Source organism: Gopherus flavomarginatus, chromosome 7 (genome assembly GCF_025201925.1).
Source record: "Gopherus flavomarginatus isolate rGopFla2 chromosome 7, rGopFla2.mat.asm, whole genome shotgun sequence".
Classification (NCBI taxonomy): Eukaryota; Metazoa; Chordata; order Testudines; family Testudinidae; genus Gopherus; species Gopherus flavomarginatus.
The window spans coordinates 11,294,550-11,307,654 of record NC_066623.1 but is presented as its reverse complement, the minus strand read 5'-3'; the positions used below and the strand labels follow the sequence as shown (position 1 = coordinate 11,307,654).

The window sequence follows — 13,105 nt, the reverse complement described above, 5'->3', positions numbered from 1 at the left end:
GGGTATGTCTACACAGCAAAGAGAAGCCCACAGCTGGCCAGTGCCAGCTGACTTGGCTCACAGGGCTCAGGCTGTGCAGCTGTTTCATTGCTGTGTAGACTTCTGGGTTGGAGCCTGGGCTCTGGGACCCTCCCACCTCAAAGAATCCTAGAGCCTGGGCCTGGGCCTGAGCCCAAGCCCAGAAGCCTACACAGCAATGAAACAGCACCAGGAGCCCAGATGGCTAGTGTGGGCCAGCTGTGGTTTTTTTTAGCTGTGTAGACATACCCTGGACTACCATTTCCCTATTTGTGAAATGGGGATCGTGAAACAGCAAAAAAGGAACAAGTGTTTTTAGATCTGTGAATGAAAAGTATCAAAACAAGTGTTAGGAGATTTTGATCTTCCCAAATGTTGTTAAATTCAGGAGATGATTGTACCTTCTCTCTAGCAGGAAGAATGGAGAAAAATTAGTTTTGACTGAAGCTACTTGCAGTTTGGAATAGTAAGAGAACACATTTGTAATGGATTGTTGGATAGTTGGATCAAACATGTATACAAACAGTTTATCAAATGGTTGTGGAGTGTGTTGCATAGACATGCTGATCATTATATTGGGTGCATCTCTCTACACGCGCGCACACACTCTGCTACAAGATGGTTTTTGTGGAGCTGAACATGCCCACTAAAGTACCATTGTCTCACCAGTGAGATTAATTTCCATATGTTAGTTGGATCTATCCTAGATCTCTGTAACTGAAATACTTGATTGACCCTTCCCTGAGTGCCAGAGGAAAAAGCCTTGCTGAATCTATTTATCTTAGCTACTGTCCCCACAGCCAAAAGGGAGAGAGTGATCCTGATTTCTACTATGAATTGCTTTTGAAGTTTAGAGAGAGAGAGAGGCACGCACGCACGTGCGCCAGCACACACACACACCCTATTTTTAATTAAGACTATTTTTAAATAAAAATAGGTTGATTCTGAAATATGAATTAGTTTCCTATTTTAGGCCAAGATGGTGCTATATTTGCTTTCAACAGGTAAAACAAAAAAAAAAAGTATTTCATAAAATGTCATACTATATTTTTTTTTTTAGTTAAAGATAATCATATCTTCCACAGGGAAAGTGTATGCAGTCTCCGGTAGATTTATGGGAGGAGAGAAAGTTGAAGACCAATAAGATGAGAAGTCCCAGGGAGTCTATTGAGAGAACAAAGGATATGCCATCTAGAAATAACATGATAGACTACTGCAAAACAACAGGTAGGATGTTAAGGGTTGCCAAACAGAGCCTGTTCTAAGGCAGTGGTTCTCAAACTAGGGCCACCATTTGTTCAGGGAAAGCCCCTGGTGGCTCGGGCCGCTTTGTTTACTGGCCGCGTCCGCAGGTTCGGTCAATCACAGCTCCCAGTGGCTGCAGTTCACTGCTCCAGACCAACGGGGGCTGCAGGAAGTGGCAGCGGATCGCAGCTCCCAGTGGCCACAGCGCTTCCTGCAGCCCCCATTGGCCTGGAGCAGCGAACCGCGGCCGCTGGGAGCTGCAATCGGCCGAACCTGCAGATGCAGCAGGTAAACAAACTGGCCCGGCCAGCCAGGGGCTTCCCCTGAACAAGTGGCGGGCCTAGTTTGAGAACCATCGTTCTAAGGAATATTATAGGAGAGCTAGGGATATGGTAGATGTATCCAAGTTCAGAGTCTGGATAAGTATTAGAGCTTTTGAATATTTACCTACACTGAACTTCAGATCTTTTATCTTTTCCCCTCTTCCCCCAAGAATCCTAAGTTTTTACAGTGTTAGTATTGGTTTTGAGAGGCTCCTTCATACTTCCATGCTTTGTATTTCTACAATGCTTAAATGTTTTGGCTTTAGTAGCCGGCTCTAGGGTTTATTGCTGCCCCAAGCAAAAAAGAAAAAAAAAAATTGGCTGCACCATGTCCCAGCCCTGGGCTCCACCGCCCCCCCATGCTGCCCCAGCCCTGGGCTCTTCCCCACTCCCCCTGCTACCCCAGTTCTGGGCTCCCTCCTTTCCCCTCACCATTGCCCCATACACACACCTCCTGCCACCCCAGCCCTTGGCTCTCCTTCCGCCGCAGCCCTGGGTCACTGGTAACTTGCTCCCAGGGCTGGTCATTCAGCAGGAATTTTAGATGTGCACAGAACGCATACAGGATTGGTTCCCATATTGTTACAGAACTGCAGTAAAGTGGAACAATTTTCAGCTCGTGTGATTGGAGGATATCTGGATGCATATTATAAAGACTGTCTTACATAAATGTGAAAAAGTTGAAGTGCTTTTATTATTCTTTTGTTCCACTCTTTCTTTCGATGGAGAATTTGCCAATGCGATATCACTGTCTTCCTTTTAAACAAACAAACAAAAAAGGCAATGGCTGTTAAAAATAGCAATTCCAATCCTAATAACTACCGGGAAGCATTTCTTGCTCAATTCTGTCCTACTTTTTCTACAGTAAGTTACAGTGGATCAGTATATTTGATTTGGGAGAAACGAAATAACAGCTGCCCAAATTGAGCTTGAGCACTCACGAATTTTGAGGTGTTCAAATCTGGAAGGCAGGTCCTGGAGGGCCTGTGGCTCCGCAGGAGACCATGGCAGCATGTATGCAGCAGCGTGGCTAGTGCTGCGTGGAGCCAGACACGCTGGTCTGAGTGGCACGGTAAGGAGGCTGGGGGCTTGGAGGAGGGGTAGGGGGTTTGGGTGGGGCAGTCAAGGGACAGGGATCAGGGGGCTTGGATGGGGTGGAGGTTTGGGGGGCAGTCAGGGAGAAGGGGGGTTAGATGGTTCAGGGGGGCAGTCAGGGGACAGGCAGCAGTTGGATAGGCATGGGAGTCCCAGGGGTTTGTCAGCAGACAGGTAGGGGGTGGTGTCCTGGGGGGGAGGTGGGGAGGGTGTCAGGAGGGGGCAGTTAGGGATGAGAAGGGAGGCTTAGATAGGGGTGGGGTCCTGGGAGGGGGCAATCAGGACAAGGAGCAGTGGCACTTAGGAGGTGAGGTCCCTGGAGGGGGTAATCGGGATAGAAAGCGGGGGGGTTGGATGGGTTGAGGTTTCTGTAGGGGGCAGTTGGAGGGAGTGGATGGTGGCAGGGCAGGCTACCCTCTCTCCCCATGGAGTGGCCTATTTTTGGAATGTTAAAATATGGTATCCCTACCCTTCACAGTGCAGCTCTCCACTCACAGCAGGCTGCAGCATGAGGGCTCAGCTACCTCATTCCCTCCCCTTCCCTTTCCTGTTGGTAGTGGCCAAGGGAATGCTGGGAAATGTAGTTATTTCTCTGCTCCAGGGCTGGCTCTATAGGCAGGGAGCTAACCAAGGAACTACAGCTCCCAAGGCCCCCTGTTGGTTCTCAGCTCCCATGCTGGATCCCGGCTGCCCCAAGCACGTGCTTGATTTGCTGGTGCCTAGAGCTGCCCCTGTTTAGTAGGTATGTTTTAAATCTCTGCATAATTTAAAAAAAAAATTAATTTCACTTAGAATTCAAAGTGAACACAAAAGAACTTTGAATATTGCTTTTAAATTAAAGCACACTACCCTCCCTTCAGACTTGTATTCTTTTAGACCTGGATCCAAAAATAATCCATTTTTCCCATGTATAATTTGAAAGTTGTTCTCTGATCCAAAAGAAACATTGAACTTGTAAAGTTCAATAAATAAAAATGTGGCTGGTAAAATTTGACTAGCCTATTAATGCAAAGTTTTAAATTTTATAGATCCTTAGTAAATGCTGAAATACAGGTTGATGATGATGATGATTGGAGATATACCCCTATTTCCTAGAACTGGAAGGGACCTCGAAAGGTCATCAAGTCCAGACCCCTGCCTTCACTTCAAGTACTGATTTTTGCCCCAGACCTCCCAAGTGGCCCCCTCAAGGATTGAACTCACAACCCTGGATTTAGCAGGCCAATTTATGTATTTCCGTGGGATTTGTTTTCTTGCAAGAAAATGATTTGTCAATTTTCCCCCCAGTGTAACATTCAGATCCTATGAGGTTTGGGTGAAATAAAATGTACTTTTAAGGCACAGGGAAGAAGCACTGGAACACACTGGATTTCTGTCCCATCTGACTTAGATGGTATGTGAGAGACTTTATGGGCTATTCTATACACTTCAGTTTAAAAGCAATATTATCTTTCCTCTCCCATTACTGATGAGCTATTCCCTTAGACTCAACTATTCTCTCTTCCTCTTGGAGGTGGCTCAGTAGAAAAGTCTGTTGTCTACTTCAAGTCTAGTCCCTCCTATAAGCTTAATTTCCTCGAGTATTACAGACAAAAAATCATTCTTTTCCATTTCTTGAGGCACGCTACATATTAATTTCACTAAAATGCATGATCTTGGTTAGGCAGCTGGTTTCCTTTAGGGTGTTACCTCAATTTACTTAGACGCTGGTTGTTAAATCATAGTCACAGCAACTAGCATCTTCGTATGACTTTTGTATGTTTCAGCAAATTAATCACCCTGCAATTTCATTTTTCCCTTAATACCTTTTAATTGAATAGAGGTTCTCCTGCATGTGTTATTACTGGGACTCATTTAGCACCAAAAACAGAGAGGTAACACTTTTCCTGTTTAAAAGTTCATATTGAGGTAGTCTATGCACGCAGTGAAGAGAACAGTTTGATTTTATGTATTCAACTAAGATCAAATAAAAACACACATGGATACCAAAAAGGTTGTAACTGGGCACAGTGGTATTTCCAATATAGCTCATTGCTGAGCCTGAGATTATGATGTCCTGGGCAAATCATTGATATGCTAAGCTGATGAGTGACACACGGGTAATGTGCATATTGTGATGCTGGTAGAGCAGGGGCCAGCTCATACCAGTGTTCCCATCTCTCAGCTGAACACTAGAAACTACATAGCTGGATTCAGGCTGGTTTACTTGTGTGTTAGTATTGTTGACAAAGGCACTAGAATTATAAGAATGTGTTTAGTGTTTAGATTTTATTAAATGCTTGTGAGTTGCTGCCTTCATCAATTTCACAATCTTAGTATCCTTTTGTGATGTTCCCTTCTGGTGTTTTCTGGACCGGTGATCTGCTAGGTCACTCCAGTCCTTGACTCTAGGAGCCAGCCTTACCCTGCTCTGCTGTAAGACCCCCACTCCTGGGCGGTTCACGCACAGCCTCTAGCATGTAAGCTGCTCCTGGGATTGTGCCACCAAATAATACTAGCCATTTGGGGGAGGGATAGCTCAGGGGTTTGAGCATTGGCCTACTAAACCCAGGGTTGTGAGTTCAATCCTTGAGGGGGCCATTAAGGGAACTGGGGTAAAAATCTGGGGATTGGTCCTGCTTGGAGCAGGGGGTTGGACTAGATGACCTTCTGAGGTCCCTTCCAACCCTAATAGTCTATGATTCTATGATAATCTCTGGTCTCAGACACAACTGGACCCTGTAAGGCGGAGGTTCCTAGGGTTATGCCCGCTGGAAGCTGCAAGCTTATATGAGTCTGTCAGTGTAACAAAGACATTGACGTGCTCCGGGCTTGTTATCCCAAGGGGCATCTCTGACACACTTCAAACCAAAGCACTGCTACAGGCAGAATAAACAGATTTATTAACTACAAAGATAGATTTTAAGTCAAAGCTTAACAAGTTAGATTTGATCAAGTGAAATAACAGCAGAATGTGTTCTAAGCTAATCTTAACACTCTCGATGCCCTTACAAACTTATATGTTTCTCACCAGAGGCTGGCTGGTTGCCTTTCAGCCAGGCTTTTCACTTTGATCAGTGCTTCAGTCACTTGGTGGTGATGTCTGTAGATGGAGGTGGAAGAGAGAGGAACAGTATGGCAAATGTCTTTCCCTTTTATCATGTTCTTTCTTCCCTATTGGCTTTGTGCCCTTCTCCCTCCCGTCCCCTTCAGAGTCAGGTGAGCATTACCTCATCATAGTCCCTGTCTGAACAAGGGAAAGGGGGTGACTCACTTGAGAGTCCAACAGATCCTTTGTTGCTTCCTAGGCCAGTGTCCTTTGTTCCTGTGAGGCTGGGCTGGGTTTGACCATACATGCCCTGATGTTGTGTGAATGGCCCCTCTGCACTTGGAGAGTTTTTGCCTGATCTTATTTTAAGCCATGAATACACATTTTCAGCCTCATAACTATATATACACATGAAATTACAACCTATAACATCTCTATCACAACAATGCTCAGTGCATCATTGAGCCTTTCGAAGACACCTAACATGACAAACTTTGCATTAGATACCACTTAATCATTTTATAAGGATGAACATGGGGATGCAGGGTGTTCCCACAAGGTACAGAACATCACACCTATATTTATTTGAGAGGTTATATTGTGAGCCTCTGAGAGTATGTAAATCACCAGGCAAGAGAGGGACATTAATTAAAGTGAAGTACTGATCTGCAACGGAACGTGTTATGTCCTGCTCAACAGGAAAGGTCCATTGACACCAGATGTAGATATTGTGGGGCATTAAAGAGGACAAACTATGTGTGTTCTACCCTCCACCATGAAGACGAGTCACATGAGTGGATTCCTTCTGTCGGGTGTTTGCAGCTCAGAGCATGTGGAAGGAAAGAGGAAAAAAACCCTAACATGAAGGAACTGATTAATCTCTATGCTTGGACTTGGAGGAAGTGGGGATGGGGATTTTTTAGGCATAAGCAAGAGATCACCAGTTGCTTAGCCTGAGTTAGCCCTAAAGGACATACAGAGCCTGCTGAATATAGAGACCTCTGTTGCCTTTTGAAACTTAAATTGTAACTCATTTGTGTACGTATGTTTACCTGCTTTAACCCTGTAAATAACAATCTAATTTCCTTTTCCTAGTTAATGAATCTTTATATCCATTGTCTTTGATATGAGATCTAAGTTGCAATTGACCTGGAGTAAGTGACTGGTCCTCTGGAGCTAGGAGTAACCTGAATATTGCTGTGATTCTTAGTGGCCATGTATCACAAAAATATGCTCTCCTGGGTAGTGAGATAGATTGGCGTACACAAGTGCACTGTCTGTGACTCCATGATTAGGCTGTAACAGTGCCTGAAGTGTGTCCACTTGATAATTGATTAGTGAAATCTAAGGCGATGTCTACACTACTGCGGTAAGTTGACCTAAGTTACGCAGCTCCAGCTACATGAATAATGTAGCTGGAGTCCACGTAGCTTAGGTCGACTGACTGCGGTGTCTCCCCTCGCTAGGTCGACAGGAGACACTTTCCCATCGACTTATCTTATTCTTCTCATTCTGGGTGGAGTATCGGGGTCAACCAGAGAGTGCTCTGCCGTTGATTTAGTGGGTCTTCGCTAGACCTTCTAAATAAACCCCCAGTGCATCAATTATCAGAGACGTAGCCTAAGTATAGAACTCACAATCAATTTGGGATAAGTGACCTGTTTCTTAAGTCTGCCCTGAGGATGGTACATTCTTTAAGTCACTACAGGCTGTGTTACACACGCTATGTACTCTTTTACTCTGCTGTGTGCGCTAATGTCTTTTTTCCTTCCCATGGACTAAATTTTAGGTGGGTTTTCTATGGGGAGTAGGGGGGAAAAAAACACTTTTGGTTGCTCAGATTTTTATTTGGGGTTTTGTACACTTCCATTTCATGTAAGTTTCCATTTATAAGTTGCCAGTAGGATTTGAGTAGTCACAGTTCTGGATGCGAACATGAGATATTATATCAGGATACACGCTCTGCATTGGCAGCATTACTCCAATTTTAGATCCCTTCCTGATCCAGCCTCTGTTTCTCAAAGGTCTGATAAAGGCCAGTTTTATGCAAGAACCTTTAGGGGAAGATAAAGGAGAGAGATTAAGGAAGATATCAACGTTCTGATAGGCATCAGATCCCCTTGGCTATGCCTACTCTGGCAGTTTTGTACGCACTAGCTAGCACTGGTGCAGTCCAGACCGAAGCATACATAAAATTAAGATTTTCGGGGTTGGTATTTTTGAGAGATGGGGAAGAGATTTTTTTCTCCTTAAATTAACCGTGGCATACTTCAAGCTCCTTGTTCTCATACTACTTTCCCGTTTCTACAAGGTTGTCCTTACTTTAGGTCCTCATTTTGTTCCATCATCTAAGTGTGTGGAGAGCTATAGGGGGAAAAGGGGTGTATTCTGGTCCCATTGATGGAGACATTGGACTGTTTTAAGAGTGAATGCGTTGTGCTTGGGTTTGAATACAGGAACAGACAGTTCTGAGTGAAACACGGGCCTTGGCCTACTCTATAGTTATGCTTTGCTTAACTTTTGTGTAGATTGTTCTTCTTCCATAGGGCTACAATTGCCTAGGAAGGTAAAATGATTTAATGACCAGTATTTAAAGTTTAACAAAGACTTTTATCTGTGGTAGCTCAGTTACCTGATTTTACTTCACGGAGTAAGATTCCATCATCAATAGCATTATTATTTCCAAAAGGTTTAATGCGTCTCACAATCAGGCCACTAAAAGGAGCATACACTCCTGATCCGTCCTGGCATTTAACATCCACCGCTAGGTGCTTTCTGCCATTTCTGAAAATATGGACATATGTAAGTAATGACACTACTGATTGACATGTTCTTCAGCCATAAAGCCTGTTACCATGTAGATTCTTTAAAGCAAAATGGACTATTCTTAGCTTATTTGCAGAAATGTGTATTTCTGCAATGGAAGTAGAAAAGTTTGAGGTTTCAATCTAGTTTTAATCATTTCAAAACTCTGAACTGCTAAGCAGAACTGGTCAAAAATAGATTTTTTTAAAATATTCACTTAATTTTTGTGTGTGAAAATTTCCCAGATTTCTAAACAAAAAACCAAACTCCTAAACTGAAATATTTTCCTGTCAAAACGGGAGGGAGGGGAGGGAGGAGGAAATCACACTTTTTGGAGATTTTGTATCTCAGTGAAAATCCAGGAAAAAAAAAATCTATGAACAAAATGGAAATTTTCTTTAGCTAGCGTTGGGGATGGGGCAAAGACATCTTTCATTAAAACAAACAAAAAATATTTTATGGAAAGTTGATTATCTCTGCTGTTAGCACCATGAAATTAGAGATATTAGCTGTCTGTCCACTCGCATATGAGGGTAAAAAGAACACTTGAAGTGAGATCTCTCATTGGTGTAAATCCAGTGAGGAACTTCATTGAAGCTATCCTGATTAGTACTATCTGAGCATCTCATCCATGAGCTGAGAGATTGAGGTGACTCAGCTGGTTGGAAATGAGATTACAGACCATACCATTTTTTACTAACTGGTTCAGTTCCGCCCCAGATCTACAGCAACAGTCAACAGAAAAGTGAAATCATCTGGTTGTTCCAGGCCAGATCCTACTGGGCAAGTGCCCTGTCTCTATCACAAAAATAAACTGAAATGGCACTAAAATACTTTGGGAGAATTGTTCAACAGCCTCATCAATGAAAGCCAATGAATGAATGAGCCTGGAGACAACTTCTACTCCAGTTCTAGCAGATGAGGACTACTGCACATTGGAAGGACATTCACACTGTTCTTGTTTAGTCACTTGCTTTGCAGTGTTATTCTGACACTCTTTGCAAGCCTTAAATGCTTGGAAAAGATGGCTAAGCTCACTAGTCTGTTTTGTTCTCTATTAGCATTCTTATTATTTATGCAACAATGAACAACTCAAAAAAGTCATTGTTGTTGTCCAAATTATATTACCTTGCAGCTCCATAATATCCACAGCCATACTTATCACAGCCCCTTATGCTGTTCAAAGGATTCCCATCACAGATTTGTGCCCATCGTCCTGCAGCAACTTAAGAAAAAATAGAATATACAAAAGTAAGTACATTTTCTGTTTTTGTACAGGACAGAATGTTGCATATTAAATGTTTTCTGTGCAAATAATTGATTAAAAATAAGAAATTGAAATTCATTAGTGATCTGTTAGTGTCACTTTACAATACACATTGTGTGTCTTGCACAAAACAGTGGCTCTTTAACTTAGTGGAAGCAGAGTGATGTATTTTGTCTTATGTGGAATATGTCATTCAGAAGACAAGACTTTTCTTTTTCTTTTCTTTTTTTTTAGGTAGAAGAATAACTAATGACATCAACAAGTTTCTTTATGGACTCCTAAAAAGATTTCCATGGTTCGCTGTTGCCTCCTTAACTAACTTTTTTGTTTTGTACAGCACTGGTACAATGGGATCCTGGTCCATTACTAGGGCTACTAGCTGCTACCTCAATACAAATAATGAACTTAGGCTAAGGGTCAGATGCCTTCATTGGAAACGTATTGATGTTCATTAAGGATATAAGGACCTGATTTAGCTCTGAAATAGAAGAGTCTATAACGGGGGGAGGCTATAAGTGTTGGGTTTTCATCATGCTGACCTTCAGAGAAGTGCTTCACAAAACATTTTATGGCTCTTTGCTCTCAACCCTAGTTTTTACAATGAGGCTTTATCTGTGCTAGATTTTTCTTAACATTTTCTACAGTTACTACCACTAGTGGAAACAGCAAAACAGCTAGTGTAGACTGATCACTGGTGTTCTAATCATCCTGCTATCTAACTTTGCCATGGGCAGCACTAGCCAACAAGTAGCACCCTCTGATTCTACTACTGGCATTTCTCATGGGTTCACCAATAAAATCAACTGTAAGAAATTTACAGAAAGACCGTGTGTGGACTAGACTAGAGATTTTGGGCCTGATTCTGATCTCATTCTGGTTATAAATCAATTAAGTTAAACTGGAGTGAGATCAGAACTGGGTCATTTCTCTAAATCTCAAGAGTTTCTCAGTGTGATTTTCTCTAACAGAATAGCTATTATGTTACAAAGATACATTAAAGATAATGGTAAAATCCTCTAGAAACAAAACAAAGCTAATAACTTGGATGGTTTTATATAACTATTCTTATGTCTCAAACTAATTTAAATTCTTTAACCCATTTAGTGTGTCAAATCACTAACGCCATATCACTGACGCACGTTTTTTATTTTCTCAGATAATAGATTTTTAAAACATTGTATTTTACATTAACTCTTCATAAAATAAATATTTCGGGATAGATTTTCCTGCAAGAATATTCAGTTAATAGTAAACCTGAGGCACTTCTATAAAAAGTCTGTTTTGAAATAAAAGCATCAAGAAAATATGACATAGTAATCTTAACTTACCAATGGAAACCAAACCAGCAAAAACAATCAGTTTGAATGTGAGCATTTTGCATCTGTTTCACCAGAGTTCTCTATCAAATCAAAGTTATAATGTATAGTCTCTCTGCGTGTCCTAGAAAGGCTGTTTGTCTTCCCAGCCAATCAGACTTCTGAGCAGAGTATTGAAACAATGTAAGGCAGAGATTAGGCAAGATGTTAACAGAAAATACAACTGTTGAAAGTTAAGTGCAATAATTACCTACTTGCCACATAAAATCAGACAAATGAAACAGCCCGAGAAATTGCACAGCTTTTGATGAGGGGCTATAATTGTGCCAAGAGGTGGCAGAAAGGGGAGTGGAACTCAGAAAATAGTGCCTATGCGCTGAGGGTCCATGAGAAATAGAACAGATGAGCCAAACTCAATTAATTACTTTGGGTCTTTCATGCATATCCAATGTCTTTACTGCTCCTACACCTGCTATTGGCTTTGCTTGAAATGTGTGTTCACTATAATCATTTGAATAAGGTCACACATAATCTAGCAGGAAAAGTTAATGATGGGTGTGTTAGTATCAACTTACACATAAAAACTCCATAACAATTTTGCAGCTTCAGAGGGAAACGTGCCAGTCGTAATGGCAGCAGCTTCTTATCCCACTCGGCCAGCTGCTCGTGTTTTCTAGTAGTGGAGTGGCTCTGGCATGTAAACTGTGTGGAGCAGGTAGTGGTGACTGCACAGTGATATGGGATAGTTACCTTTCCCCTCCATGTACTTTTCCTCGAAGTCTGCAAGTTACAATGAACACAAGCTGTCAGTCTTGTAGTGAGAAATGTCACAAAAGTATATCTGTGCCTGAAGAAGCAATGGACCAGAAGTCATGGGCTTTCCATGGAAAAGGCATTATTAGTCAGGACTGCACTTCAGGAATATTGGTGATTTCCTACCCTGCTATTCTTGGTGTCTGTAGGGGTGTAGGTCAATAGGTGTTCCCTCAGCTGTACTGATGCTAAGTTATTTAAGCTTTTCATTGTGCTGCATACTTTTGCTGTTAACATTCATGAAATTAGAGAGAGACAGTGCAGTGCTTGGAGCATGGGAGATCACCAGCATTTGGTTTCTGGAGAGCAGGGCTCAAACTTGTTTCACCTCATTTTATGGCAGCTGTAATCTGTTTGTTGCTTTCAGAAGTAGCCCAAAATGGTATTTTACAGTGTCACTTTCTCTGATAAACTGACATTCTTTGATTCCTTACTGCCAAGGATGGAGTGAAAAAGAATTAATACATTGTGCTTTGAGCTTTGTATCGTTATGAGATAAAGAAATATACTGCGTTTATTTGCAGTGTTATATCCATTTAGCAGTCATCTTTTGAGACCAACTGTAATTAGTAGCTGATGGAAAATTAAGAAGTCTTGTATTTATATAATATACAGGAGCTCAAAAAATTCTCCACCAGTATGAAACAAAACTTATACAGTGGCAGTCTAGTCACACTGAATGGACTAGCTTGACTTCATTGGCAACAAAATCCACAATATGATCTACATAGAGACAACTAAAGAGAAATAGCATAGTGAGCTGGTTGCAGATCCTTAAAGTATTTAGGCCCTTAGCACCCATAGATTTCAGTGGGAATTAGATGCCTAAATACATACCCACAGTGCAATGAAGATAAATGTAGTTACTCAGCTTGCATAACAGGCATGTGGAAGGCGTATGGATACAGACTCTGCTCAGCTGCCTTACTAATTTTGATTTAGGATCCTAAATCTCATTTTCAAAAGCGATTTAGACAGTTGGGAGCCAAAATCCCATTGACAGTCTATTGGGACTCTCATGAAAATGGATAGCGTGAAGGCACCTACTATCTTTAGGATATACTTAGTAGGAACCAAATTGTTCAGTGAGTCATTGTATAGAAAGGTATGCATCCCCTTTGCACAGAGAGCATAATGTAGTTTTCAGTTCTTTCTGTGCCTGAAAAGTGTGTTGGCTAACAGTAGAACAAGTAAC

The 13,105-nt window shown here is 41.9% G+C and overlaps 1 protein-coding gene across 2 annotated transcripts; it reads right to left on the bottom strand.

Moving 5' to 3' along the window:
• Window positions 1-5,542: 5,542 nt before the first annotated feature.
• Window positions 5,543-11,308, bottom strand: LOC127055366 (myeloid protein 1-like). 2 transcript variants are annotated; one of them, XM_050962266.1, is made up of 4 exons: window positions 11,110-11,306; window positions 9,643-9,739; window positions 8,342-8,493; window positions 5,543-5,763 (listed from the first exon to the last, which is right to left on the bottom strand). In XM_050962266.1, exons 1-4 carry the CDS (start codon window positions 11,153-11,155, stop codon window positions 5,747-5,749), a joined length of 312 nt encoding a protein of 103 aa, XP_050818223.1. In that variant the 5' UTR covers window positions 11,156-11,306; the 3' UTR covers window positions 5,543-5,746. The 2 variants fall into 2 exon arrangements, with proteins under 2 accessions (XP_050818223.1, XP_050818222.1); XM_050962265.1 differs by lacking the exon at window positions 5,543-5,763 and adding an exon at window positions 7,327-7,763 and having other exon boundaries at window positions 11,110-11,308.
• Between the last annotated feature and the right edge of the window lie 1,797 nt (window positions 11,309-13,105).

What these genes read in the sequence shown, in the direction of transcription:
- LOC127055366 (XM_050962265.1), bottom strand. Translation starts at nt 11,155, where the DNA reads ATGCTCACATTCAAACTGATTGTTTTTGCTGGTTTGGTTTCCATTG. An exon ending in GGATATTATGGAGCTGCAAG is followed by an intron (nt 8,494 to 9,642) that starts GTAATATAATTT and finishes CCATATTTTCAG; the next exon opens with AAATGGCAGAAAGCACCTAG. An exon ending in ACTCCGTGAAGTAAAATCAG is followed by an intron (nt 7,764 to 8,341) that starts GTAACTGAGCTA and finishes CTTCCCCTAAAG; the next exon opens with GTTCTTGCATAAAACTGGCC.